At 58.1% G+C, this 27,164-nt stretch overlaps 2 protein-coding genes across 3 annotated transcripts; one reads left to right on the forward strand and one right to left on the reverse strand.

The window, feature by feature from the left end:
• Positions 1 to 3,774: 3,774 nt before the first annotated feature.
• On the reverse strand, positions 3,775 to 5,723 carry FAM43A (family with sequence similarity 43 member A). Its single transcript, XM_083363987.1, has one exon. The coding sequence runs from the start codon at positions 5,681 to 5,683 to the stop codon at positions 4,304 to 4,306; it is 1,380 nt and encodes a 459-aa protein (XP_083220113.1). The 5' UTR covers positions 5,684 to 5,723; the 3' UTR covers positions 3,775 to 4,303.
• Positions 5,724 to 9,677: 3,954 nt separating this feature from the next.
• Positions 9,678 to 26,916, forward strand: LSG1 (large 60S subunit nuclear export GTPase 1). 2 transcript variants are annotated; one of them, XM_083363958.1, is made up of 14 exons: positions 9,678 to 9,797; positions 9,919 to 10,039; positions 10,123 to 10,222; positions 11,785 to 11,871; positions 13,684 to 13,770; positions 14,155 to 14,215; positions 21,261 to 21,437; positions 21,841 to 22,227; positions 23,059 to 23,160; positions 23,442 to 23,584; positions 23,920 to 24,044; positions 24,636 to 24,715; positions 25,493 to 25,675; positions 26,423 to 26,916. In XM_083363958.1, the coding sequence occupies exons 1-14, from the start codon at positions 9,726 to 9,728 to the stop codon at positions 26,600 to 26,602; spliced, it is 1,905 nt and encodes a 634-aa protein (XP_083220084.1). In that variant the 5' UTR covers positions 9,678 to 9,725; the 3' UTR covers positions 26,603 to 26,916. The 2 variants fall into 2 exon arrangements, with proteins under 2 accessions (XP_083220084.1, XP_083220085.1); XM_083363959.1 differs by lacking the exon at positions 10,123 to 10,222.
• The last annotated feature ends 248 nt before the right edge of the window (positions 26,917 to 27,164 follow it).

Genomic DNA, 27,164 nt, shown 5'->3' on the forward strand with positions numbered 1-27,164 from the left:
CTCCAGCCCTCACTGGGCAGGGTGGTTTTGCCATTGCCAGGAGGGGCGGCTTCCTTCCTTGCCTCTCCTCAGAGGTGCTTCTTCATGCCAGGTGGTGACGGTGGCAGGGCTTCCCCTCGGAGCCAATCCAGGCTGGTCCTCTGGCGTCTTCAGCGCCCGTTCCTGCTGGGCCAGCTGCTTCGGTCATGGCTGCCACCTCTGCCAGAGCAGGTTGGGCTGAGGACCGCTGGGCCTTTGTTTTGCGGACGGTGCAATCCGGCACACGTGCCCGGCTGCTTTCCCACAGATGCTCTGCTGGGCAGAGTTTTCCAGGCAGCGTCTGCCAGGGGTCTCCTGGGCTGATCAGATGGCAGCAGCTGCCCAGCCTCTCCCAACTGGGTTGGAGGGCCTGTGCCCATAACGCCCCCCCCCCCATCCTGCTCCTCCTGCTGCTCCTCCCTTGCCACCAGAGCTTGCTGGCGCTTCCTGGCGCAGCCTTTTAGCTCAGGGGCTTCTGCCGGCCTCAGGCTGGACTGGGGCTTTGAGGGTCCTGCAAGGCAGCCCCTGCCGGGGCTGAAGGGGGGAGAGGGCTGTTCCCGGGCGAGGGCTCCTCCCTCCAGGAGAGGCGTCCGCCTCCTTCGCCTGCGGCGGGGTCCGTAGTTGGCCCGCAAAAGGTGTGGGAGGGTGTCCGGTGGCGCTTCACAGGGAAGCGGGATTGACTCCTCCGTCTGGACCCCGAAGCTGCACGAGGGAGGGTCGTGCGGAGCCCTCGCGGATGGAACGCGAGTCCCCTGAAAATAGAAGCCGCCCTTCTAACTACAAGCCCGGACGGGCAGAAACGTCCAGCTTCCCGCCGCTCATCCAGGGCGGGCTTGGAAGGAGCCGCGTCCGGGGACGCCTGCGGGCGGCGGCTGTCCCTGGCCGCCCCATCCCGGCCCCACTTCTTCCAGGGAGGGGCTGCGGCCGAGGCCGGGCCGGAGCGCCGGCATTTGCCCTCCGGGAGCCAGGCAGCCCCCCGCTGGGCCACCGACCCTCCGGCCGCCTTCTCGGGGCTCGAGCGCGGCAGGCCCCTCGGCCGCTCCGGTTGCGCAAGGCGTCACTCGAGGCAGGCGAATGGCCGGCTTGCGGGGAGCAGCCGGAGTCTTCCCGAGCCCCCTTGGCTCGCAGGAGGGAGGCCGGCCTGGCTCCTGCCTCGGTCAGGGCGGGATCCGTGGGCGACGCGCGCCGGGAGTCACCGCTCCGCTCGAGGGTCCTGAAAGCCCTTCTGGCTGCGGGAGACCCAACGCCGCCGCCCCCCCCCCGCCCCCGTCCGCTTTTCCTGCCTCCGACGGTATAGATGCCTCATTATCTGTTTATTAAAAACATTTCTATACCGTTCCTTTGCTTAAAAATCCTGAAGGCATCAATAATATTTACAAAAAATACCCTTAAACAAAAACTAGATTAAAATTTGAATTAAAACCATCCATTCAACCCCAAAGGGAAATATTAGTGGAATTAATGACAAATGAAAGGCAACATGAAAAGATAATTTTTTCATAAGTGCTAGAGACCCATCCGGCATTACTGGGTGGAGCATGGAAGGCCTCTCGACTGCTGCCCGTCCTTTTCCTCTGGCTGGCAGGCCTGGGACCCTTGGGGCTCTCCACCCTTTTGCCACGCGAGGCCCCCTTTCCTGCTCCCCACCCTTCTACCCTGGGCATTGCCCATTCCCAGCCCCCCCCACGCCCTCTTTCTTTCCTTGGCAGCTCACTCCCCCATTGGGCAAGGGCGATGCCCAGGAGGTGGGCTGTACCGTTTCCCCCAGAAGTTATGGGGCAAATGCTTCCTTTGCCGCCTAGAGCAGATCACTGGAAGGGGCAACTGGTGCCCTGTGTCTCCTCCTGCCAGTTTTCCACCCAAAGGCCTTGGCTGCTAGAGTTGTTCACACAATATTTTGCTAACCTTGGTTAGAGGGTTCTAATACCTTTGGATTTTGCCCCAAGGTATTGTGTGAACCCAGAAGAATTGGTTGATCCAGCGCCCCACGCAGCGTGTTGTCTGGAGGCGGCAGGAGAACTGCCATAATTCTTACAAAGCAAGGGGACAATGGGGGGGGGCATAGCTAGACTGAGTAAGGGCTGTGGGCCTTCATTAAAATACATTAAAATCCTTTAACCACTCCAGAGGCATTTCCAAACACTGGGAAAAGGATTTCACAGGCATCTCAGGACCAAACCGCGCTGCCCACAACCTTCCTATCAGAGCAAACATGGCTGCCTCTCCCGGGACCATGGTTTGATTCACACTTAGCAGCTCAGGTTAGAAACCTCTTGGCTACATTCACACAATAAACTAGGCCCGGCTTTTGACCTTCTTTCACTGGCTTAGCATGTTAGGTGATTGCAGGTGCCACATTTTTATCCAACCAAAAAGTATTTTGTGCAATCTCAGCTTCCTTGGGTAGCTTGGGGTCAGGGTTCCCCCAGTGGGCTAATTAATTAAACCAGCTGCCGGCATGGAAAACCAGCCCCCCCTTCCAAGTGATGGAGAGCCGCTGTGGCTGATGGATAGGCAGAATATACATGGGGAGGCCAGTAGTGGCAGCGACCCCTTCGGAGCCCAGCCAGGGAGCAACGCCGGCCTTTGCTGCCTATTGAGCCCAAGGGGGTGGGCTGTGGTGAAAGGCGGGAGGGCAAAGGGGAAGGAAAGAGTCCCACTCCGAAGGCTGCTGGCCCTCCTCACGCTTCAGGGGCCAGGTTTCCTTCTTCCTAGCAACTCAGCCCCCTCCCAAGGCTGAGAGACCCTTTCTGGGCAGAGGTGCACTGGGGCCCTAGTAGGAGGGATACAGGGTGGCTGGGGATGATGGTACTGCTTTCCTGCCTGAAGGCCCAGAGAATCTCCTTGCCAGCAGAGATCCGTCTGGGTAGAGCGAGCAAAGCCCCACAAGCCACAGCCAGGTTCTGGCCCACCTGGGCCGAAAGGGCCAAAGGTGGTCTCTGCCCATCGGAGGACCCTGCTGGTGTTCCTGCTGCAAGCGCCTCCCAGGCCAGTCACCCAACCGCTTCAAGGAAGACCGAAACCAAGCCGACCAGGAGCCTGAATCAATTATAGCTCAAAGGACAGCCAGACAGGCGTCCCAGAGAATGGAGCTCTCCGCTCCCATGCTGCTCAGTCCAGCACACACCGGCAGCAGGCCACCCGTCTGGCCGTGGGCCTCGGGGAGGGGCAACATCCAAGAAGGCCCAGCCCAGCAGCCACGTTCCTCAGAGCAGCACCCAAGGCCCCTTCACGGCCCCCTGGGAATGGCTCCTTCTAGACAACGGCTCCTGGGGCTCCAGTGATTTGGGCCAGACAGAAGCTTGACTGAGAAGCCACCGAGAAGCCGAGGTCGCCCAAACCAGGTCTTGGAATGAAACTGGCCCCAGAGCAATACAGGTGGGGCTCCCTGGCCTGCAGGTGAGATGCAGCAGGACTGGGAGAGGCTGAGGCAGCCCAGGAAGGAGCAGGAAGGGGGAGGCTGTGAGGTGACAGACAGGGGGGAGCCTCCAGCAAGCCCACCTACGGCAAGGAGGGCTGAGGAACCTTCTCCCCACACTTCCACCAGCAGGGAGGTGCCAGGGCTGGGTGCGGGCTGCCCCATCAAACGAAGGCAGGGAGGGGGAGGGGTAATGTCACCAGCTGCCTCCTTGCCCAGAAAAGGTGGCAGGATCCAGTCCTGCCATCCTCTTATTCTTTGATTCAAAAACAAAACGGCTGCAGGAATCAGGCTGAACAGGCAGCGCCAGCCCCTTCCCAATCCAAGGCCCCACCAGAACCGGCCCCCCCCCAAAGCCAGCTGGACTGTGGGAGGGGCCAGAGCAGGACTCTGCCTGCCCGGGAAGCACAGCGGCACCGCTCATCTGCTGCCTTCTTTTATTGTGTGCAAGACAAACCAAGACAGCCGAAATCCAGGGAACCCCCCCCCCCCACAAAGGGAGCAGCGACTCCTCGGGCTCAAGTGAAGATCCACGCGGTCCAGTTTCTTTTTGCACAGCAAAAGATCCGGAGAAGGGGGGGCGGGGAAGGGGCTGGGAAGAAAAGCCCCCTTCTCAGCTTTCCGGGAGAAGCTTCCGCAGAGCGGGAGCCACGAGGGAGCCCCGCCCTTTCAGACGCCAAATTCCACGGCTGTAAACAAATGCGCCCCTCCCCCACCCCGTCCGACATTTGGCCGTAGCTCGGGTGGGGGGAGGGGCGGCAGGCAGATGGGCCTCCGGCGCACATCCCGGGCCCTTCTCCGCCGGGCCGCCCTCTTTCCTGGCGCCGTCTGGGGGCCCCGCAGAGCAGCGGGAGGAAGCGGGGCTGGTCAGCCGCAGTCGGGCTCCGGGCTGTGGCAGGATCGCAAGGGCGGCGGGGGTGAGGAGCCCTCGTGTCCGTTGCTCTCGATGGAGGACTCGCTGCCGGTGCTCTCCCCGGAGAGCAGGCGGGTGACGCGCAGGTCGGCGCGGAGAAGCGCCACGTCGTTGCCGATGGCCAGCTCGCCCAGTCCGCAGATGAGCTGCCCCAGGCTGGACGCCGCCGCGGGCGCCGCGCCCTCCCCGTCCGCGTCCCCGTCCTCCTCCAGCGGGGCCAGCAGCTCCTCGTCGTCGTCGCCGCCGTCGCAGTCCTCGTCCCGGCCGCCGTTGGCGCAGCCCGGCCCGGCGGCGCGCTCCTCCAGTTCCTCGCCCAGCGAGTCCTCGGTGATGGAGCCCAGTTTGGGCGCGCTGCGGCTTCGCTCGACCGGCGGCTTGTAGCAGCCGCCCGGCCCGTGCAGGAGCAGCTTGCGGAGCGGCACCAGCGGGATGGCGCCGTCGGCCCCGGGGCCCACCTGCTGCAGCTGCTGGTGCCGCGCGTCGGCGCGCTTCTTGAGGCGGCGGAACTCGGCCAGCGCCTCCGCCGACGTCTGGTACAGCAGCAGCGCCATGGCGCGGGCCTTCTCCGCCTTGGAGACCAGCACGGCGTGGCAACGGAGCAGCACCGCCTTGTGCTTCACCTCGTGGCGGTAGATCCAGGCGAAGAGGCGCGGGAGGCGCGGGTCCGCCACGCAGTAGGTGACGCGGTGCAGCAGGTAGAGGTGGCCCGGGCGGGAGGCGGCCTCGGCCGGCACCGCGGGCGCCAGGCGGATGCCCTGCGGCCCGATGGTCAGCTTCATCTTGGTGCCGTGGCGGCCGGCCTCGCTCTTGGCCCAGATCTTGGCCACCGCCGCGTCGGTGCAGCCGTCGCCCTTGGCCTGCAGCGTGGTGGCGTTGCCCAGGTAGAGCGCCGTGTAGGTGGGCGCCTCGCTGCTCACGCGGAACTTCTTGCGCTTGGAACGGAACAGGCTGCCCATCCTGGAGAGGGCGCTCTCGGCCGGGCAGGCGCGGGCCAGCGAGCCCAGGGCGGCGGAGCAGGGCAGGCTCCCGGCGCCCGCCTGGCAGTAGTCCTTGGCCTTCCCCGACGGCGGAGGGGAGGCGTCGCGCGGGCCCGCCGGCTGCTGCTGCTGCTGCGGCGGCGGCCGCTCTCGCCGCCGGCCCGGCTGCGCCGGCCGCTGCGACTGTGCCTGGCGCCCCTCGTCCGCGGCCAGCAGCTCGAATTTGTGCCTCTTCCAGGGCAGCATCGCGGCGCCGCCGCCGCCGCCGCCCGCCGGCGCAGCCAGTCCGGGGCGCTGCGGCTGCTGCTCCCGGTCCTCAGCTGGAGGCGCCCGTCGTCGCCCCGGCCGCCCGCGCATCCCGAGGGACCGCCGGCCTGGGCCCCGCCGCCTGCCGCCGCCGCGCGCGCGCCCGCCGCCACTCCGTCGCCATCGCCGCCGCCGCGCGCGCGTTACATGCTGGCCTAGGATCGCGCCGCCGCCGCCGCCGCCGCTGCCGCGCCTCTGCTGGCGCTGGCTGGCCGCGCCGCTACATATAGGCCGGGCGAGGGAGGCCGCTGCGCCGGGAGGCGGCGCCCGCGATGCCGGCAGCGAGCCGAAGGGGAGGGCCGAAGCAGCCGGCGCGGGAGGGGCCGAGGCTGTGGGCGTTGGGTCGGGGGGCTCAGTCGCGGCCCTCCGCCCTCCCCTCTCCCGCTGCCCCCGGGGCCGGTCGGAGTCCCCGCGCCACCAGCCCGGGAATGGCGGGCGAGGGAGCCTGGCCTCGCCCCCCCTTCCCCCCGGGACGAAGCGGAGCGCCATCTCGCCTTGGGAGACCTTCCGGAGGGGCTGCGAGCGGGCGCCCAGCCGCGGAGCCGCACTCGGGTCGCCTCCGCGTCTGCTGGCTCTGGGTCCCAGCCCTCCCACCGGCGCCCCCCCCCCAAGACGTTCTCCTCGGGCCGCTTCCTGACCCGCAGCGCCTCCGGCCTCATCCAGCCCTGCTCAGCCTGTCAGGCCAGGTGATACGCAGCAGGAGGGGCAGCTGTCGATGCCAGGACAAGCGCTTCTGATGCTTTCAGGGTTTGGGCCGATTCAAGATTAAGTTGTTTCCGAAAAGGCCTTTTTTGTCCCTCCTTTTGAGATCTGTTTTGCTTCTCTGGCTGGAGTTAAGGAGAATCTTACACTTCTAGGTTTAAAGGGATAAGATTTTCAGAGGTAAACTGACTGACCATCTCAGAAAGTATATGACTGTGCATTTAATGTGGTTACTGAATTGACCGATATATTGATTGACTAATGGACAAAGCTGGGTTTGCTACAGCACCAAACCACAATGAATGGAAGAACTGGCAAACCAGATTTTAATGTGAGCCTGTGACTTCCTCAGGTTCACCTGTTCACTCAGCTTTGGGGTCTCAGTGAAGAGACAAACAGGATGACCAATTTCATCCTAAAGTTGTATGAACCTGTTCCAGCTGACTCTTCTGAGCAGGAAGTACGGTGGCATTGGGGGCTTTTCCCAAAGATGCTGGGAGAAGGGCAGCATATAAAATTAATAAACCTTTAATAAACCTTAACCTGGCTTGTTGTTGTTAGTTGCAAAGTCATATCTGACCCATCATGACCCTATGGACAACGTTCCTCCAGGCCTTTCTGTCCTCTGCCATCTTCTGGAGTCCATTTAGGCTCACGCCTCCTGCTTCAGGGACTCCATCCAGCCACCTCATTCTCTGTCGTCCCGTTCTTCTATTGCCCTCAATCTTTCCCAGCATGAGGCTCTTCTCCAGTGAGTCCTTCCTTCTCATTAGGTGGCCAAAGGATTTGAGTTTTAGCTTCAGGATCTGCCCTTCTAAAGAGCAGTCAGGGTGGATCTCCTCTAGGACTGACCGGTTTGATCGCCTTGCAGTCCAAGGGACTCACAGGAGTCTTCTCCAGGACCAGAGTTCAAAGGCCTCCATTCTTTGGCGCTCAGCCTTTCTTATGGTCCAACTTTCACTGCCATACATTGCAACTGGGAAGACCACAGCCTTGACTATACACACTTTTGTTGACAGGGTGATGTCTCTGCTTTTTAGTGTGCTGTCTAGATTTGCCATGGCTTTCCTCCCGAGGAGCAGGCGTCTTTTAATTTCTTGGCTACAGTCCCCATCTGCGGTGATCTTGGAGCCCAGGAAAATAAAATCTGTCACTACCTCCATTTCTTCCCCATCTATTTGCCAGGAATTGAGAGGGCCGGATGCCATGATCCTGGTTTCGTTGATGTTGAGTTTCAAGCCCATTTTCAAGCTGGCTAGCCATGGACTATCCCATGGACCGTAGGTAAGGTGTTGCACTGGCCCTGGGCAGACCCAAGTTCCCCATAGTTGTGGAACTCAGAATAACAGAGCTGGAAGGGACATTGGAGGTCTTCTAGTCTATCCCCCTGCTCAAGCAGGAGACCCACCTAGACCATTTCAGGCAGGTGGCTGTCCAGTCTCTTCTTGGAGCACCAACTTCTGGAGGCAACTTCCGTTTCACTGATTAGTCGTTCTTATGTCTCCTCAATTCTAGGTTGCTTCTCTCTTTAATGATCTTTCCCCCATTGCTTCTTGTCCTTTGTTTTGGAAAATAGGTTGATCCCCTCTTCTTTGGGGAAGCCCCTCAAATATTGGAACCCTGTTATCCTGTCCCTTCCATCTTCCTTTTCACTAGACTAGGCACACCCAATTTCATGCAACTGTCCTATGTTTTGGCCTCCAACCCTCTGCCATCCATCTGGTAAACTCGCAAGATTCGTTTTTCTCGCCATGCACACGTGTACATAACCCGAACTAGACTGTGTTGTTTCTCTGTGTCTTATAATATATGTAGGTATATGCATAATTCTGTGTTTATTTATTTATGTAAAGTATATTGGAGGTGGTGACCCTTTGAGAGCTCTGTGTGCAACAACATTTCATTTTAAGGTATGCCGATTAGCATACATTCCAAGTGACAATAAAGTTATTATTCTATTCTATTGTCTAATCAGCCCCCTAAGCCAGGGCTTTTCACCCTTTTCACCCATTGTACCACTTGTAGGATATGGCAACATCCAAATACCACCAGTTGCCTAGCTTCAGCCATCTCTCGCTTAGGCTCGCGCGGTGCTGCCACCGGTTCAGCTCATTCCCCTCCCCCGCTACCACTTTTCTAGGATGGTCGCGTACCACCTGCCAGGTTTAAACGTACCACAGGTGGTACCCGTACCACTGGTTGAAAAGCCCTGCGCTAAGCAAGACATGCTGTCTGCCCTACCTCATAGGGCTGTCGTGGGGGAAAGCAGGAAGAGGAAGCATGAGTTGCCAAACAGAAGGTGGGAATCAAATCTAAGAAATAAATCAGAGTAGATCATTTCTCCATTTCTGCTGGGTGGAGTCTGCTATTGGGGGGAGGGCAAGGAGGAGGAGAAGCAGTGCTACACAAACACACCATTGCTACCCCTTGCGAGAGAAAATGGAGGTCGGGGTGGGGTTAGTTGCAGGCCAGTGAAAAGATTCTTCAGCCGGCAGGATCTGAGCCTTGGGGGTGGGGGGTCTCAGGCTGGTCCCAGTAAGCAGAAAGAGGGCGCTGGTGCTCTTTCCTCAGCTGCTGTTGGTGCTGCCCCAACCCAGCCCTCGCAACGGAGGAGGCCAAAACGTGCTGCTTGGGCGGCTCAGCTCGGAGGCTTCGCCCTGAGCCCAGAAGTACCTTAAGAAGGCAGGCTAGAGCGGCTTTTCACCCAAGTTGTCATTCTCATCTTAAAAGCCTCCCTCCCCCCCCCGAGAAACTAGCCCACAACTCTCCTTCCCTCCGGCGGACCCTCTTCCCCTCGCGCTCCCTGGCCTCATCCCCACGGCGGGGGCTCCGTCGGACTCCGGGCCTCTCGGCGCTCGGGCGGAGCGTGCCGGGAGCCTTACGCCGGCAACAGGCAGCTCTCCGCCGTCCACGCCATCCCCCCCTCCCCGCCATTGGTGCAGGGCCGGGCGGAGCATCCCCTCCTCGCCGCTGCCCGAGTTGGGACGGGCACTTCGCCCCCCCCTGCGGAGGGCCAGGTGCTGGAGTAACAGAGCCGGAAGGGAAGGGCATCTAGTCGGCCCGCGGGGGGCGTTTTCGGCGAAGGGACCCGAGTGGGGCCAGCCTGGCCCCTCGGCCGCTGCGAGCGCAGGAGAGGCGCCCGAAGGCATCGCGCGTGTCCCACTCCGTGGGCTCTCCGCTCCCCCGCTGCTTCAGGCTCAGGTTCCTAGTCCCGCTCGTCCTCCACCGAGGGGCAGGAGCGGCGGCCCTGCAGCGCCCCCGTGAGGCCGCGGCCGCCGGAACCGCAGATGCGAGGAGCGCGGTTTCCTCCCGGAGCCTTCCTGGCGGCGCTCCCGGCCGCGCCCGCTCATTGGCTGCGCCTCGCCACGTGCCCGGAAGCGGCGGGCGGGCGATGGGCAAGAAGCAGGCCGGGGCGCTGGGGCGCTCGCTCCGCCGCGGGGTCCGCGCGGGGGGGGCCGGATGGGTGAGCCTCCCCCTCCCTCCCTCCCTCCCCTCCCCGGGCGGGGCGTGGCGGGGGCGGGGCGGGGGCGGGGCGCTCCGGGGCCCCGGTTAACGGCGCGTCTCCCTCCCTCCCCCCCCCGCAGCGCCACACGAGCGAGCTGAGCGGGCAGGGAAGGGCCCCCCCGCCGCAGTCGGTGACGGAGCAGAGCCCGCTGGAGGCCTTCCTGGCGGCGGCGGAGCTGGCGGGCGCCGCCTTCGCGGCAGGTGAGGGCCGGGGAGGGGAGGGGGTCGGCGGGGGGGGGCGCCGGTGCCCGGCTGACGACGACGCCGCCGCTTCCCGCCCGCAGAGAAGCTGGACGTGCGCCTGGTGCCCCCCGGCGGGGCTGCGGAGGAGGCCGGCCGCCCGCGGGAGGAGCAGGAGCGGCGGGTGCTGCGCGTCCCCCGAAGGTGCGTCTGGCTGCGCCGCTCCCGGACGGGGGTGGGTGGGCTGGCCGGGGAAGGCCGGGGGGGGGGCGGCTGAAGCTGCTGCCGGGCCCTGCCGGATCCTGGCCTCGGTCCCGTCCCCTCCCTCCGGTCCAGATGCGGGAGTCCCCGCTCCTCCCTGCCGGGCCTCGTCCTGCCGGCTTCCCTTCCCCCTCCGCTCCTCTCTTCCCCCTGAAGCCTCTTTCCTCTTTCCAGCGCTGTGATTGCAAATTGGATCCAACGCCCTACGGTGATAATAGCATCTTTATCGCTCAGCTCAATGTGAGCTCGCTAAAATTATAGGCGACTCTGTCAAAAAGTGCCTCGTTTTGTTTGTTTTAACCTTATCAAGGTCTTTGTGAGCTTTGCTTCATCGTGAAGAATATTTTGAGCAAAGTATACTATATTTCTACTGCAACAGTTGTGGGAATGAGGGCCTGTGAACTGTCTCTGCAAGCCTTGAAATCCCGCATGCCTGTGCACTGTTCCCCCTCTGGTTACAAATAATGACAGGCAAGACGTCTTTCTCCTGCCTCTTCTGAGTTTTTGAAAAATAATTTTCTCTGGAGAAATATTTTTAAGAACTCGACAGTTTGCGATGTTTTGTGTTCTTGAGCTGATGTAGGGAACGTGTGTTAACATGGATTGTTGCTTTGGTGAAAACCTATTAGCTGTAGCATTAATGATAGCATTAATGATACGAAGGGAATCCTTTTGGTGAGATCTTTGCCCTTGGGGAAAACAAGGTTGGACGTGTTCTTATACTTGCCCTGCCTTTTTTCTAGGCCACCAAGGAAGGACTTTATGCAGGGCTAGTGGTCGGGCTAGAAGACCTCCAGGGTCCCTTCCAATTCTAAGACTGTATGATTCTGCATCTCCTGTAGGCAACTCATAGATAGCTCTCTTCAAGCTTAATTTCCACCACTTGTTTTGCTTTCCAGCTCTTTCGCATGTCCTGTGAAATCTATCCTCCCATGAATTTTGGATAGATACAAAATGTTTGAGTTCAGTTTCTCTTTTCCTCCCTGTTCAACTATTCATTCTCCGGCACAGGAGCTGCCTGCAAAAAGTTGGTCCCCATCTTCCCTGAGGGGCAGGAAGAACTGCCTGAAAGGCCCACCAACCAGAAAGTCACTTCCCAGCCTGTCCAGCTCTCTCTTCTGTTTGGGGCGGACTTCAGCCTTCCTCTAGCACAGGGGTCCCCACACAACCACAGGGCTGTGGCCTATTCTCAACGGGGCTGCATGAGCAGTGGCCAGTGTGCAAGTGCACACAACTCATGCAAGCAGCTCACACAAATGAAGCTGTGCACATGTGCACCCCTGCCCCTTGCACAAAACCATCCCCTCTTCCCCCGCTCCCCCCCCCAGCACCAGGCTGCCAACCCAGAAAGGTTGGGAAACGCTGCTCTGCCAAGTGCCTTTTGGTTTCTGTTACCAAAACAGTCTCTCTCCCAGGATCATTTTGTGCACTGAAGGAAGTGTTTTTTGTGGTGCGTTCAGCAGGCTAACGACCCTCTTTTTTAATTTTGTGTTTGGTTTTTCCAGGCCACCATGGGACGAACAAACAAGCCCGGCGGCATTGGAGCAGGCTGAAAGAGACAGCTTCCTGAGGTGGAGGAGGCAGCTTGCGTGGTGAGTCCCCTGGAGTCAGCAGAGAGCCCCCGACCAGCCTAAGCGGGGACGTTCTGTCTGTGGAGGAGAGTGGGAGAGGGGGTGGAGCAAACGAGACTCATCTTGCACTTGGGGCTGTTCTCGTGTCAACTTTTGCAGCCTGGATTGGCCCTCCGTGGCTATTCTCCCTCAAAGATGACGCAGTCCTGAAGGGTGGAGGGATGCCCAGCACTCATGGATCCCTGGTCTGTCAGTCTCTTAGCACTGCGGGAACAGTTTGAGCTTGGTGATGAAAATGTGAAAGAAGAACCCACCCATTACTGAAATTCTCCTGGGAAGTGGTCTGTTTAATGAAAAATAGATGAAGTGTTCTGTTAATTTATTTTGGTTGGGAAGGTTCTCTCATATCTGTTGGAGAGACAGAAATGGAGGCAGTTGAAGTTCTTCGTTATCCAATCCTTTTGGAAGGGACTCTCTTAAAACCAAGGCTGACTTCTACCTGGGCAAAAGGGCCGCAGGTCCTCTGTCCCCAAGCATTACAGAAAAGAAAAATATAATCAGCATCAGAAATTATGCTCAGATAACGTTCTCAGTGGGCAAATGCTTTGTTTCAACAAGTGTCCTCATGACTGCTGTAGCAGGCCCCAATCATAAAGGCTGAGGTCATCCTTAATCTCTAGCCAGATTTAATGTGAGGTCAGAAAAAGTCTCAAAATCCTATCCAGTCAATTTTTAAATATGTATTTGGCCATCCCAAGGCAGTTAATGCTTCTTCCTCCTCCTATTTCCCCCACAACAGCTACGAGTGGGGCTGGGTTGAGAGAAAGACTGGGTCGAGGTCACCCAGCTGGCTTTCATGTCTCTGTAGCAGCTGATGCCCCTTGGTGTTTTGCTCTAATGCAGGGGTGTCAAACTTGCAACGTCATGTGACGTGTCGTGACGTATCGCGACTTTTTTGCCGTTGCCGGCAATGGGGTGGGCACGGTTTTGCTTTGATGCATCTAGCCCGCGGACCAGCAGTTTGACACCCCTGCTCTAACAGATACTGGTTTGCAGCCATGGCTTTTCGTGATCTTTTTTTCCTCTTAAGTTACGTCTTCAGGCAACAATTGTCAGCAGTTTACAAAAGTAAAAAATGGGAGACTTCCAGACAGTGAGGCAAGTCACGAGTTAAGAGCCCATGAATAAGTTTGAGAGGCTTTTTCTCTCATTGTGGAGAGAGAGAGAAACTGACAGGGCATGTTGGCAGCTTCTTTGAGATGGTTTTTCAACTGATGTCAAGAAGTTTTCAACATAATGAACATCGAAGACTGGAGGAGGAAGTTCGCTCGTTGAACAAGAGTATCCAAAATGAAGCAATAGAAAAATTGTCCTTGTGCTGCTGCTTGTTTTGCCATGGCCCAGCCTTAAAGTGAGATCGACTGAAAAGCATAGCATTACATAACATTCAGATAACAGCAAAGCTTTTATAAGGTGGTAGAAACAGCCCTGAGGACAAAGTTAGCAAACAAAGAAGATTGCTTCTGCAAAGGAAAAGACCCCCCCCCCAAAAAAAAATCTCTGGGGGGGGGGCTCCTAGTTGCACCTCCAGGGGAAACTGGCAGAAGCCAGAATCGGGAAAAGAAATTTCGCTTTAGGGCCAGCCATCTCATTGGGTCTGTGACGATGGACGTCACATAATTGCTCTTTCAGATCTGTGTTTTATTTTGCAGGATTTGTGCCCTCAACTCATGGTATTGTTTATTAAATAAAGTGGTTGTTAACTAGAAAGCCATCTCTTGCGTGTGCTTCCTTAAAATCCCCGGGACTCTTTCTTCCCCTGCGTTCTTACAGGATGGAGGAAGAGGAGAACCTCCTGCTGACTCCATTTGAGCGAAATTTGGATTTCTGGCGTCAGCTCTGGAGGGTCCTTGAGAGAAGGTAACTCTGCTCTTGGATTGTGCTGGTCCAGTCAGCTCCTGGGGTGAGGCCTGCTCTCTCTGCTGGGTGGCTCAGGCGGCCTGTCGGAGCAGGTGGGACGGTGACCGCTCTGAAAAGGGGCCTCCTTGTGGACAGGATGCCTGATTATGGTGGCCCCGGCGAGGAGCCCCTGCCACGAAGAAGCAGCCTTGGGAACAAGCACGCGGGGGGGGGGGGGGCTGCCCTTGCCTCCCTGCAGGCTTTGTGTGTGTGGCAGCTTAGGGCTGCCTGGGGCCCCACCACTGGGATCCCATAGGCCAGGGCTGCCCTGAGCCCTCCGTCCTCGGTGAGAGTGAGATGTGCTTTCAGCTGGGGAAATAGCCTGCCTTGCCTTCTCTTTTGCAGTGATGTTGTGGTTCAGATTGTGGATGCCAGGAACCCCCTCCTGTTCAGGTGCCGAGATCTGGTAGGTAAAGCGACTGAGGTGCCTGCACAAAGGCAGCAGCCCCACTTTCTGCATTAGAAGCCCACTCAAAGTCACCCCTGTTCCAGGCCAGGCAAGCTATCCTGCCTCCTGGCCAAAATTAGGGTGGGAGTAGAAAAGAGAGCAAGGGGGTGTTTTGGCTTCTTCCAAAGATTGCATCTGACATGCACAACAGGTCGCAATACTAGTTGGAAGGGACCTTGGAGGTCATCTAGTCCAACCCCCTGCTCAGGCAGGAAACCCTATACCATTTCAGACAAAGGGCTGTCCCATCTCTTCTTGAAAGCCTCTAGTGATGAAGCACCCACAACTTCTGGAGGCAGGTTGTTCCACTGGTTAATTGTTCTCACTGTCAGGAAATTCCTCCTTAGTTCCTGGTTGCTTCTCTCCTTGACTAGTTTCCATCCGTTGCTTCTTGTCCCGCCTTCAGGTGCTTTGGAGAATAGGTTGATCAGCCCCCCTTCTTCTTTGGGGCGGCCCCTGAGATACTGGAGCACTGCTGTCATGTCCCCCCTGGTCCTTCTCTTTATGAAACTGGACATATCCAATTGCAGCAACCGTCCTTCGTATGTTTTAGCCTCCAGTCCCCTGATCATCTTTGTTGCTCTTCTCTGCACTCTTTGCGGAGTCTCAGCCTCTTTCTTACTTCAGGGAACTTCAGCAGTTCAGGGAATTGCTGGCTCTTTTGAGTCAGGCAGGATATTGTAAAACTCCACCAGGGAGTTTTACAATGAGGGTAGTGAGTTTGGAACCTGCCATGTGACTTCAGACCGGCGATTCTGAGACGGTTTGAAAGGCTTGGGGGGTGGGGGGAGAACCTGGGCAGGTGTGGCTGTTTTGGCAGAAGCAGGAAGCTTCCTTTGACCTCTGCCAGGGCTGGGTCAGGCCTATCGGAGTCCCTGCCTTCCTGGGCCTCAGGAAGGCTGCCTCCCACGCGCTCCTGGCAGAGCAAAAAACGTGGCCATTCACGCTCACAAGCTGGCTGTGTTACCATGGCAACCTTTCTGAGTCAGCCAAGGGCCTCATGGAGACATTTAGGCCTGGCTTAATTTTTCCCCAGCTTTGTGCCTGGCCCAGCTGAGCTCATCCCGCTAGCTTGTGGCTCGGTGAATTCAGCAGGTCCAGAAAAGGGATGGATTCAGAAGTAGCCTCTGAGCCGCATCCTGAGAAGGCTGAAGTGACTCCAGATGGCTGGGATGGGCGGCGGCGGCAGGGGGTTGGAGGTGATCGAGCGATGGATCTCCTTTGCTGGCGATCTTCAGGTGGTCTGATGGATCCTGCGCTGACCACGGGGGGGTGGGCGAGATGACCTCTAAGGTGATTCCCGATCCCTTCCAACTCTTTCACGGAGCCCTCGGAGACGCTGACCTCTGTCCGGGAGTGGCGGGACTGAGCAGGCAGGGCCGATGCTTCCCAGCGTGTGAAGGGGCTCCCTTTGCGGGGCTGGGCCTCCTGAAGGAGCCCCGTGTCTGCAGTCGGTGCCAGACGCAAGGGAGAAGGATGAGCAAAGGAAGGGAAGATGGAGAAGACAGGAACGCTGAACTTCAGTTATTCAGCTGGAGGGTTGCAGAGCTGCTTTGCCAGATGGCCTTTTCTCCCCAAGGGACTAGCCGGGACTAAGCGCTTCTTTCTTAGCTGCGCATCAGAGATTTTTCACCCACAGCAGCCTCTGTTTTCCCCCTTTAGCGTCCATTAGGCAAGCTCACTCCAGTTTTCACCAAGGCAAGGAGCATCTGTGTAGTAGGCAGCACACCATAGAGCCTGGGTGCACGTTGAACCCGTGCCCCCCCCCCCCCCGTTATTTCCTCTGGGTTTGACAGAGTAACGAAAAACTAGTTTGTCACCAGAACAAACGGACGAGATGCGCTGGGAGCAAGAAATCCTGCCTTCCTGACAGTCCACGCTCATCAAACTGGCAGCCACCCCAATGGCTGTGTCTGTTCATGCCCACCATGGTGCTTCCATCTAGGAAAATGTCCCTCTGACTGAAAATTGTGGGGTGTGACCCATTGCTCCCCTGGGGACTGGGACCAGGGACAGGTGAAGCTAGTCAGTCTTGCAGGGACGGAATGTTCCAGGGATCCAAGAACATCCTGTTTCCACCGCTGGGCCGTATCCAGACCATGACAAACCCCTTCCTGATCCCAAAGGTCTAGTTTTGGAAAACTGCAAGCAAGCCCTGCAGATTGGCACGCTCAGGGAGGGAAACTGAACATTATGGGGTGTTGCAGAGAACTAACCGAAAGGCCTGCCAGCAGGATTGCCAGTCAACTGCTCAGATAAGCTTAGATGCCAACCTCTGTTTTTGGGGGGAGTGGCGGGAGGGATTGGTTCATGGTTTACCGTAAACAAGTGGCATTTAGCAAGAGCCTAGATAAATCACCAGGGGGCTTTAAGGAGGGGTCTGACTCCTGAGATGGGCAGAAAAGTAGTTCTTATCTGTCACAACGGAGCAGGTGAATTGGTAAATGGCTGAACCAGCAGCATCTCGTGCAAGAAGCGTAGCTACTACAGCCTGGGGGTTTTCAGCCTCTTCTATAGTCCAACCCCCTGCTCGGGCAGGAAACCGTGCATCATTTGAGGTTTAGGCTTTCCTCTTGCACTGGAAACGTTCATCTCTGGCGTCTCCATAGCTCTGGTGCCTCCCTGGCACCTTCCTCTGATCTCTGGAGGTTGTCCGCAGGATAAAGCAGCCGAGAACGCCCCGGGTGTCCTGATAGCACCAGGCTGGCTCTGGATTGCGATAGATCCGAGAGCGGTGAGGAGGGAAGGCCGGTGGCGCTTCCTGCTGCACGTGAATTCATCGTCATGGGGTCCAGTGTTGCCTTCAGACCCTTCCGGTTCCAGCTCTGCACGCCCAAATTTGCTGTGACTTGCACTTCCTCAGTAATGCTAGATTTCTTAATCGACCCTGCGTGCAATGAAGGGCAGTCCCAATTTGGGTCTGATGGTGCATGGTTTAGTAACGGACCTGCTAGTAGTTAGTGAAGAGTATGAATCGCGGCATGACCGAGCTCGGAGGGGCCGTTTAGACCATTGGGACAAAGTCCTGGCTTCCTGCAGAAGTAAAAGCCTGTCTAGTCTTTGCCTTAAGAGGTCCACTGAAAGAAAATCTAGCATCGTGATGGGTTGTGTGCCTCCATTATCCAACTCTTATTCTTAGCATTACTTTTCTAACGATGGTGTATTGAGTTATAGTCTCCTTAACCGTCTATTAAGTACATTAGCAAACCAAAAAATGAAAGAGAATTAGTCCAGCAAAAAGGAAAGAGAGAATCCTTGGGGGGCCCAGGCTGATTTCTGGCAATTACATTTTTTCAAAGTGCTTTCGGATCCTTCTCTGTGATGCTGCGCAGGAAGGGCCTTGAGTGGGGGGAGGAGGGCCCACGGCTCAGGTGATCGTCACACAGGAAGCAGCCTGGTCTGCAGGCGGGCAAGAAAAGCGTTTTCCTAGGGACCCCCCCCCTAGTTTTCTAGGGACTGGAGAGAGAGGAGGGTCCCTTGGGGAAAGGCTTCCCAGGCGGAGCTGCCTCTTCCAACTGCAGGGCTTCTTCCCCCAGTTCCGTTGGTCATCTGGTCTCTCGGGGACATCCGTGTCAGGCCGCCCGGCCTTTTCCTTCCTTGCCTTCGAGCAGAGAGGCAGCTTTGCTTTTCTCCAGCTCTTTGCCCCCCTTCAGTTCCAAAGGCTTTCCCAGTCCAGAGAGGACCGTCCGATCCTTCGCCTCGTTCCTTTGACGGTCAGTTCCTCAGGCCCCTGGAGGTTGAGGCAGGCGTTCCCAGACCTCCGCTTCTCTCAGCTCCAGCCTTCAGCCCAGCTCCCACTGGCATTTTTTCCCTCTTCTTTTAGTGAAGGCTGAATCAAAATAGGCCTTGAACAGGTCTGCCTTTTCTTTGTTACCTGTTGGTGTTTGGACTTCCCCATGGAGCAGAGTTGGTGTGCAGATCCTTTTCTCTTGGGCAGCTCTGCGGAAACCGTTTTTTATCCTTAGAGTCACCTCCGCCCAGACGGGTGGCCTACAGATTTGATAAGTAAATAAATCCTCCGCCACCCTCGTTCTGAGTTTCGTTTTCCTCTCTCGGGTTTTGTAGCTCCGGCACTCGTCTTGGTGGCCAGAGCTGTGCTTGTCTTCCTCCTGTGTTTCTGGCTTTCCCCTCTGACCAAGAGAGCCTGCTAATCACTGCTAGCACAGTGACAGGTGGGGGGGGGACCGGGCTCACCTCCAACTTCACTTCCATTTATTCCTTAAAAGGGGAACTGTGTTTAAGTGGACGTAGCAAAAAAAAAATGGAGAAAAGAAATTTGGCTGCCCAGGGAACATAGCTCAGTCCTTTGAAAAGTGCCCAGAAGCAAAGGGTCCAACGTGGACTCCGTAAGAGGATGGAGGATTATCCAATCTGGAGGGTTAGGGCATAGGGATACTCTTAAGACTTAGGGGGGATCTTGCAAGCTGCAGTCCTGGGCATCGGGTGTGTGTGTGTGTGTGTGTGTGCGTCAGTTGGACTATCTAGCGCTGGAATTAAGGCCAAGATACACTTTCGGTTGCATGCAGATTTGGTCAATAAATCCAGTGCTAGAGAGACCCATTCCTCCAATCTTTCCACTATTCCAGACCTTTCGCTAAATTTTTCCTGTCGGTTACTATGGGATAGGTGACGACCTCCTGTCACTTGAAGGAGAAAATTCTCAGCAAACGGCTTAGGAGTTCCCCTCGGAGGACCGTGCATCATCCGTCTGATGTCGCAGGGTGACAGAGTTTATAAATACAAGCTGGCATCACTTCGTGTGACTGAGCAGAGGCAGCTCCTCCCTCGGAAAGAAGAAGGATGTTTTTGTGGCTGATACTTCCCGCTGAAGGCCACTCATCCTTTCATGACCCTGACTACAGAACCACCCGATTCTGGAGATAGCTTAGTCCGGGCGTAGTCTCCAACCTTGGCAGTTTTACAACTTGTGGCCTTCAACTCCCAGAATACCTCAGGCAGCATTCTGGGAGTTGAAGTCCACAAGTCGTGAAGTTGCCAACGTTAGAGAGCCCTGAATTCTGGCCCAACACTTTGCCCAGTGCAGGACCTCCCCCCCCCCCCCCCCGTTGCATCCCCAGCAGACGGCCTTTCAAACCTCCCGAAGTTTCTCTTCCGTGGCTGAACAGCTGTTGCCAATAGAAAACATTTCCTGAGCCAAAGCCAAAATCAACTTCCTTGTAGCTGAAACCCACGGATGCTTGTTCTGTCTTCTGGGACAGCTCTGGACCATTCTGCCCCGTCTTCTCCATCATGGCCCTTCCAATATTTAAGGGCAGCTTTCTTGCCTCTGCAGCCTTCTCCAGACCAAACAAGCCCCCCCATCTCCCATTGCCCCCCATAAATTTTCCCTTCAGGGCCCGTTTTGGCTGCTCTGCTTGGGACCTGCCCCAGATGGACAACATAGAAACACAGAAAAGCGACGGCAGAAGAGAGTAGGCCACTGAGTCTGACTTTTGTTGTTGCTGTTATTTATTTACCATTTTAAAATTATTTTTAAATTTTTGTTGGACGATAGAGGTGTGTTTCTCCCAGGCATGTTTAAACTCCGTTTCTGACAATGAGACCCACTAGCTCCGCTGGAACTTGGTTCCCAGCTTCCACGACTCTTTCTGTGAAGTCATTCTTTCTAAAGTGACTTTTGAACTTCCCTCCTGTCAGTTTGGCCCCCTTGATTTTGTCCTTGATTTCTGCTTGATTTTGGATGTCTTTCCTAGGACTGGCTTCTGGGTGCAATCCGAGCAGTGCAGGTTAGAGAGGGACGCTAACACGGCCACATTCTCTCGTGGCTGTGTCTGCATCACACCCTTGGTTCACGGTTGGGTGCTGACCCCCCCCTCCAAAGCACCGAGATCTTTCCACGGATCCTTTGTGGCCCAGAATGTTCCCATCCGGGGGATTTCCCCCCCCCCCCAGATGATGCGGCACTCGCCATTTGTTCCCATTGAGGCTCAGCTTGTGGGTCTCTGCTCGGGAGTGTGACTTGTAAGGCCCTCCCAAGCCTCAGGAGTGTCCCGTGGCGTCCTGCTAGGGTCGATCATCTTCCAGCCTTTCAACGGAGTCCAGGTGGGAGCCGCGGGCTCTGCTTTGGGGCGCTTCTTTTCAGCTTGGCCCAAATCACCGGCGTGTGTTCCCTGGGCAGCCATGTTGGGTTGGCATTCCTTTCTCTTGTCCTTTTTTGGGGTTCTTGTTATGTCGACTCAAACACAGTTCCCCTTTAAGGAATAAATGGAAACGAAGCTGCAGATGAGCGCTGCCACCCTCGGCTGTTGCCATCCTAGCGGTGGGTCCGTCCCATCCTTTCCCTCCACGGAGAGCCCTCAGTGTGGCTCTTAGTTGCCCTCCGAGGCCCGTGTCCTTTTTGTGTGGCATCTGCCCTTGCGCCGCTGTGTTGTTGAATGGCTCCCGGCTCTCCTGTGCTTCCTTTGACTTGGTGGTTTCTGGCCGCGAGAACTCGGCTGGCGATTCTATGAGCTGCTTTTGATGGTCTCTCCAAAACTCTGGACGTTTCTGAGGAAGTTTGGGGACGTCGCTGTCCTGGCCGAGTGGGTTTTTACTTGGCCTCTCCTCCCTGAAGAATAAGTCAGGCCCAGGAGGGCGCCCTCCGGTTCTTCTGCCAGTCGAGGGCACGCCTGGCCAGTATTTGCTTTGTTTCCTGCCTGCCCGAATGTTCTCGGCCGGATTCCCACGTTCACCTTCTCGCCCCGGGCGCTTGCTCCTCCTCGCAAGTGCAACTCCAACGAAGGAGAGTATTTGTCGCTCAGGGTTGAAATGAGGGGTCCTTGGTGCCCTCTGAGCTGGCTTGTTTTCTTGCAAACGTTTCATGTCCCTAACTAGGTAACGTCTGGCACTGACCATGTCACCTAGTTAGGGTCGTGAAACATTTGCGGGAAAACAGTCCCAGAGGGCACCCCTCGTGAAGGGCAACTGGCAGCTGTCTTCCCCGGCCCCTTGTAAAGGGAGGGGATCCCCGCCCTTCATTCTCCTGCCGCTTGGGATCTTGCAGGAATGCTACGCTAAAGAAATCAGCCCGGAGAAGGAGAACCTCGTCCTGCTCAACAAAGCCGACCTGCTGGCGGAGGAGCAGCGCTCGGCCTGGGCCCGCTTCTTTGAGAAGGAAGGGGTCCGCGTGGTCTTCTGGTCGGCCTTGGCAGAGGGGAACCGGCTGGGGGCCGACCCTGAGGTAAGCAGTGTGTGTGTGTGTGTGTGTGTGTGTGTGTGTGTGTGTGTGTGTGTGTGCTGGGAGGAAGCCGGTCGAAGAAGCCCTGCTCGGCTTCCCAGAGATCAGAGGGTTACCTTCAGGTGCTGGCCTTAAACCTCCTGCCCTGCGAGCTCCTTGCCTGACCTGAGTTGACCGGTGTGGTCCCCCTCCCCCAGGCTTGTTGGGGGAAGCAGCCTGTGTCCTCGGGCAGCTGTGCCACCTGGGTGATTGAGGCCTTTCGAGCCAACCCCCAACCCCCCCCCCCCCCGCAAGGGAACGTATTGAGCGGCAACCGAGTCTGTCTGGGGGGAAAGCTGGTCCTAGGAGGGCCTCTCGCAGCCTTCTGCAGCTGTTGTTCACAGGGGTCCTCCCTCCTCCTGCTCAGGAGCTGGAAACCAGGGACGTGGCAGGCCCGGCTGGCCAGGGTGCCGGCCCAGGGGAGCAGCTGAGCACCAATGGAGATGCAGAAAGCCCCCCTGGCACCCAGCGGGATAGCGACGTGGAGGAAGACGGTGACGTGTATGAGGACTGTGAGGAGGAGGAGGAGGAGGAGGAGGAGGCCTGGCTGACTTGCTCTGAAGATGGGGAGCAAGAGACCCCAGTTGTGCCCTTGGGGAGAAGCAGGGCTGAGCTCTCACAACCAGCACCCCCCCGGGACCCCCCCGTCAGAAACAGCAGTCGTCTGGTACAAAGAGAGGAGCTCCTGGAGATGTTTGAAACCGTTCACGCTGGGAGGAAGAAGGTCAGAGAGGGGCAGCTCACCGTTGGCCTGGTGAGTTGATGGTTGCGCTGGGGACAGGCTGGGGGGTGCCTGTCCGAGCCTCCCTCCCTCCCTCCAGGTGGGGGCACAGAGCAGGCCGGGCGGGGGGCTGAGGTGGGCAAGGCCTCCAAGGGAGCCCCTCCCCCAGTGCTGCTGCCAGGAGAGACCAGGTGGGGCCCCTTCCTGGTCCCAGATGGACTCGGCCAAAGGCTGTCCTGGGGGGAAGTTTGGACTCTGTCACGGGCCTGGAAAAGGCTTCTGCCCGGGGGGGGCAGGGGGGAGACCGAGCACTTTTCCTCTTGGCTAAGTTACGGTGACCGGACTGAGGACGGGAGGCCCAGAGGGGCCTGGGCTGCTGGGCCTTGCGGGCTCGTCTACCCTTTTCACTTCCACAGTTTTTTTTAACATTCTGCACCCCTAAGCTTCCCTCACAGCCTGTTGAAAAAAAATACTCCTGCTCTGTACCCATAAATCCCTGGAACCTTAGAGCCCAAAGAGGGTCTTCAGCCCAGGCTCCTGCTCGGGGCAGAAACCCCACTCCAGGCCTCCCCCCGTTGAAAGGGACCCTTCGCCCCTCTGGGTCACCGTGAGGTTTTCCTTTGGGGGGGGGCTGCTTTCCTGTAGCTTACACACACACACACACACACACACCCACTCGGTGCCCTCGCTCTGCAACTGGAGGAAGCCCACCTGAGCAGCCTCGGTCTTCCCCCAAAATAGCCCGGATTGAGCTGAAATGAAAGCAGGCCGCCGTCTGCTTTGTCACAGCTGACACAAAGACGACCTGGCTGAGCTGGTTGGAGTGACCCCCCTCCCTCCCTCCCCGCCCCCCTTCCTTCCCAGGTGGGCTACCCCAATGTAGGGAAGAGCTCGACCATCAACGCCATCCTCGGGAAGAAGAAGGTGTCCGTCTCTGCCACGCCAGGACGCACTAAGCACTTCCAGGTACTGCCAGGAGCTCTCTGGGCTGATGGCTGGAGACCCCTTCCTGCCTCCTCCTGCTTGGTCACCCCACGGCAGTGAGCAGCCCCCCCCCATCTCCATCCGGGAGAGGCCTGGCACCTGCCCCGGCACAGGTGTGCCCTGGTCTGCGGCTTCCCTTCTTGCTCCTCATTGGCTGCCTTGTCCTCCTCTTTGGGGAGGGGCCCTTGCCGCTGCCCCAGGAGCCCCGGGGTGGGAAGGCCTGTGGGAGAGGCTTGTTCTAAGCTGGGGAGGGGCCTTGGCAGACGCTGTTCGTGGAGCCCTCCCTTTGCCTTTGCGACTGCCCTGGGCTGGTGATGCCCTCCTTCGTCTCCACCAAAGCCGAAATGGTTTGCAGCGGCATCTTGCCCATCGATCAGCTGCGGGACCACGTCCCCCCCGTCACCCTCATATCCTTTCTCGGGGGGCAGCATGGCAGGGGAGGTGTACTGAGGGGGGGCAGGCAAGGGAGAAGCCCGTTGGGCGGGGAAGGGGCTTGTGAATGACGCTGCCAACGTTCTTCATAGCCTTCACATGGGGGGGGGCTGGTCTTTCCCTCGGAGAACTGGTGCTGGGCGTAAAGGTTTCCTGCCGGAGAGTCCCCGATGGGAGGCAGAGGGGAAGGTGCTGGCCTCATCCAGACGGAGCTCAGCTGTCCTAGAGTGAGGAGGGGAGGGGAGGTGGTGGGGGTCTCTCAAGAGGGAAAGAGGCCTTTGCCCCAAAGGTGGTTCCTTCACTCCCTCACGTCTGCCAACGGATCCCTCGGCCAGTCTTGGAGGCCACCTACGGGATCAGCATCCTTCGGCCACGTGAGGATGAGGACCCTGACCGGACGCCAACCTCAGAGGAGCTTCTCTCAGCCCTGGGCTGTGAGTAAACACCCCCTTGGGTGGGCCTGAGAGCGTGCGTGTGGGGGGGTGTGGGGGATCTGAATGTGCTGAGTCCACAAGCTCCAGGGAGACGAGGCCAGGGACTGCAGCTTGGACCGCTGGTCTGGAGGGTGACCTGGGGGGTTGGAGGGGGGTGAGGCGGGACAGGTGAGGCTTGGGGCGGTGAAGTAGAACTCAGGTCAGAGAAAACCACTTAGTGGAAACCCCCTGGGCTGAGAACAGACAGCTTTCTGGCTGAGGACACAGAAAGGGGAGGAAGGGGATTGTCACTCCCCAGGGGCAGATTCTGGGAACCTCTTAAACGGGGAATGATGCAGCCTCTGCCTCCTCCTCCTCCTCCTCCTCCTCCTCAGCAGTTCATCTGATCCTCCGACCCAGGTCTCCTTGGAAGGGGAAATGGGGAGCGTCTAATTGCCATGCCGGTACAAAGCCTTGCTAGGGCCCAGACCCTGGGATAGACTGAGCTCTGTGCTGCCCCCCCTTGTCTCCCCAGCAAAGGCTCTGGGGCCAAGATGCTTGTCCTGCAGGTGTGACCCCCGGCCTCTCGCTTTCTCCCTCCCCTCCACACAGGCATGAGGGGCTTCATGACGGATCACGGACAGCCAGACCAGCCGCGCTCAGCCCGTCTCGTGCTGAAGGACTACGTCACGGTGCGTTTTGGGGCACCTGAGCCCTGGTGCTGGCCCCTAACTCTTCAAAAGTGCAGGGTGCCTCCTTTTGACACGGGGGCTGGCAGTTCTGCTTGAGTGGGAGGTCTCTGCACCACCTCTTCGGCCTGGCAGGAGGCAAAGCCAACCCCCCCCCAGAGGCCCCCCCCACTACTCAGTAAGGAATACCTCTAAGGAAGGAGAAACCTCTTTTACGGTACTCCAGGATAAGGGCGGTGGTGGCGCAGTGGTTAGAATGCAGTACTGCAGGCTAATTCTGCTGGCTGCCGACTGCCAGCGTTTGGGCAGTTTGATCCTGACCAGCTCAAGGTTGACTCAGCCTTCCATCCTTCCGAGGTCGGTAAAATGAGGGCCCAGATTGTTGGGGGCAAGAGGCTGACTCCGTAAACCGCTTAGACCGTGAGGGCTGTTCAGCACTATATGTCTGCTATGGCTGGTGCTATTTCTGATCCAGATTGGAAGATATTTCCGAGAACAGAGAAAGAAGCTGCATGTATGCAGCAACTGCCCAGAAAAACTGTTGGTGTAGCCCACAGGACGGACACAGGCATGGCCCTCGGCTCTGGCTGGGCTGTTGTGGAAACCACCTTTCTGGGTTCCCACGTTACCCCAAGCCCAAGCCAAACTGCCCTGGTCTAAGCCGATGTGTGAACCCAGGCAGAAAGCAAGGGATACCCGGGAGTGGGGACACGGCCTTGCTCCCCGGGGGGGGGGCAGACGGCTCCTTCTGAACGCTTCTCCTCCTGGCCTTTCTCGCAGGGCAAGCTGCTCTACTGCCACCCGCCTCCAGGCGTGGATGCCAAGCTCTTCCAGGCGGGGCTGGAGAGGCTTCGGCCCAGCAAAGGGGCAGCAGCAGCACAGTGCAACGGTCAGCCGCCGTCCGGCAGGGGCCCCAGGGCAAAGCAGATGGAGAACCCAGTGGACGTGGCCTTCTTCCACCAGGTGAGGCCGGGGGGGGGCGCTGGTCCTGGTCTTGCCACTCCAGGCTGCGGTGGGGGGGGGGGCATCCGCGAACAGAGCAGCTTTCAGTGAGCACTGATGTGCCCGGTGCCCCCTCAGACAGAATCGGTCTCCAGAATTTAAAAAGAGGGCGAGGGTTGCTGGAATTACCCAGATGAACCTGCTGCACTGGCATTTGCCTTTCCTACGTGCCTCCGTCCCCCACCCAGTCCCACCTCTCCTTCCTCATTCTCAGGAAACACCCCCCCCTACACACACACACACACACCCTTGTCTGGCTTCCCCAACACATTGACCCAGAAGCTCACTTCAGAGGAACTAACTTTGCAGATTGCACAAAGCCTAAATTAAACAGGGTTAACGCTAACCAAGTTAACATGTGCAAACACAGCCTAGCCTAAACCCAGCCACGGCAACGCAATAAAATTCACAAGGTCTCAACACCAACAGGAGCAGACAGACTTCTAAAGCGGTTGCGTGTTTTTACTGGGGCTGAGCAGAGGGTGGGTGGGCAAAGTGCCCAGAGAGCTTTTTCCTGGAGCTGCCCTCATGAGCCTCGCCTGCCCGGGGTCCCCTCCTGCCCTGCTGAAGGCCTCTCGCACTGCTGCTTCACGGGGAGGGGAGGGTTTGCCCTCTGTCCGGTGTCCACCCGGCCAGCAGCCCCTTCTGGTGCAGCATCGGGCTGGGCCTCTGCCTGTACGGGGCCTCAGGGCTTCGCCTGTCTTCCAGGAGAATGTCCGGGCCCTGACCAGAGGCAACCGGGCCAGAGTGGGCTACTCAGCGGAGACGGCCGCCCACCTCTCTTCCGGACCTGGCTTGGCCGACGGAGCCGGGAAGCCGTGGAAGAGACACGGAAACCGGAACAAGAAGGAGAAGCTGCGCCGCCTCACCAAGCACCTGGAGGCCTGAAGGCCGGAAGGCCGGGAGGGAAGCAGAGGCTCCCGAGGGGAGGGGGTGCCCTCCGAAATAAAGGACCTTTCTCCGTGGCGTCTCCTGGTCGCGTGGGCTTCCTTGTCCCCCGAATCATCACGAATGGAGACGGAGCCGATCGGCCGGCTGACGGGATGGTGTGGTTCTGCCGGTATGGGGGTGGGGGTTGGATTTTTTATGGGTTTTTTTTATTATGCACTGGATTTATAAATGATGTAAGCTGCCAGGAGTCACCTCTGAAATATAAGTTTGTTTAAATAAATAAAAACTTGAGTTCCTGCCAGCAGAAACTACTCCCCAAGTGGTGTCTTTTCCTTTCTCAGTCCTGGAGCTGCTGGTCTCCACGAGGCCTTTTTCAAGCCCTGACCCGGTTCCCGCTCCAGCCTGGTGGGGCTATCGTGGTAACCGAGTCGGTAGTAGAAGCCACGATGACCTTAGCAGCACCTTAAGCCTGTCATTGCTTCTCATGCTGCAGGGGTCTTGCTCTGAAGGCTCCATGTTACCTCCAGATCCACTTGCAGGGTGGGGGGGGAAGGGGGGG

The sequence above is a fragment of the Vipera ursinii genome, assembly GCF_947247035.1.
Source record: "Vipera ursinii genome assembly, chromosome: 5".
Taxonomy (NCBI): domain Eukaryota; kingdom Metazoa; phylum Chordata; class Lepidosauria; order Squamata; family Viperidae; genus Vipera; species Vipera ursinii.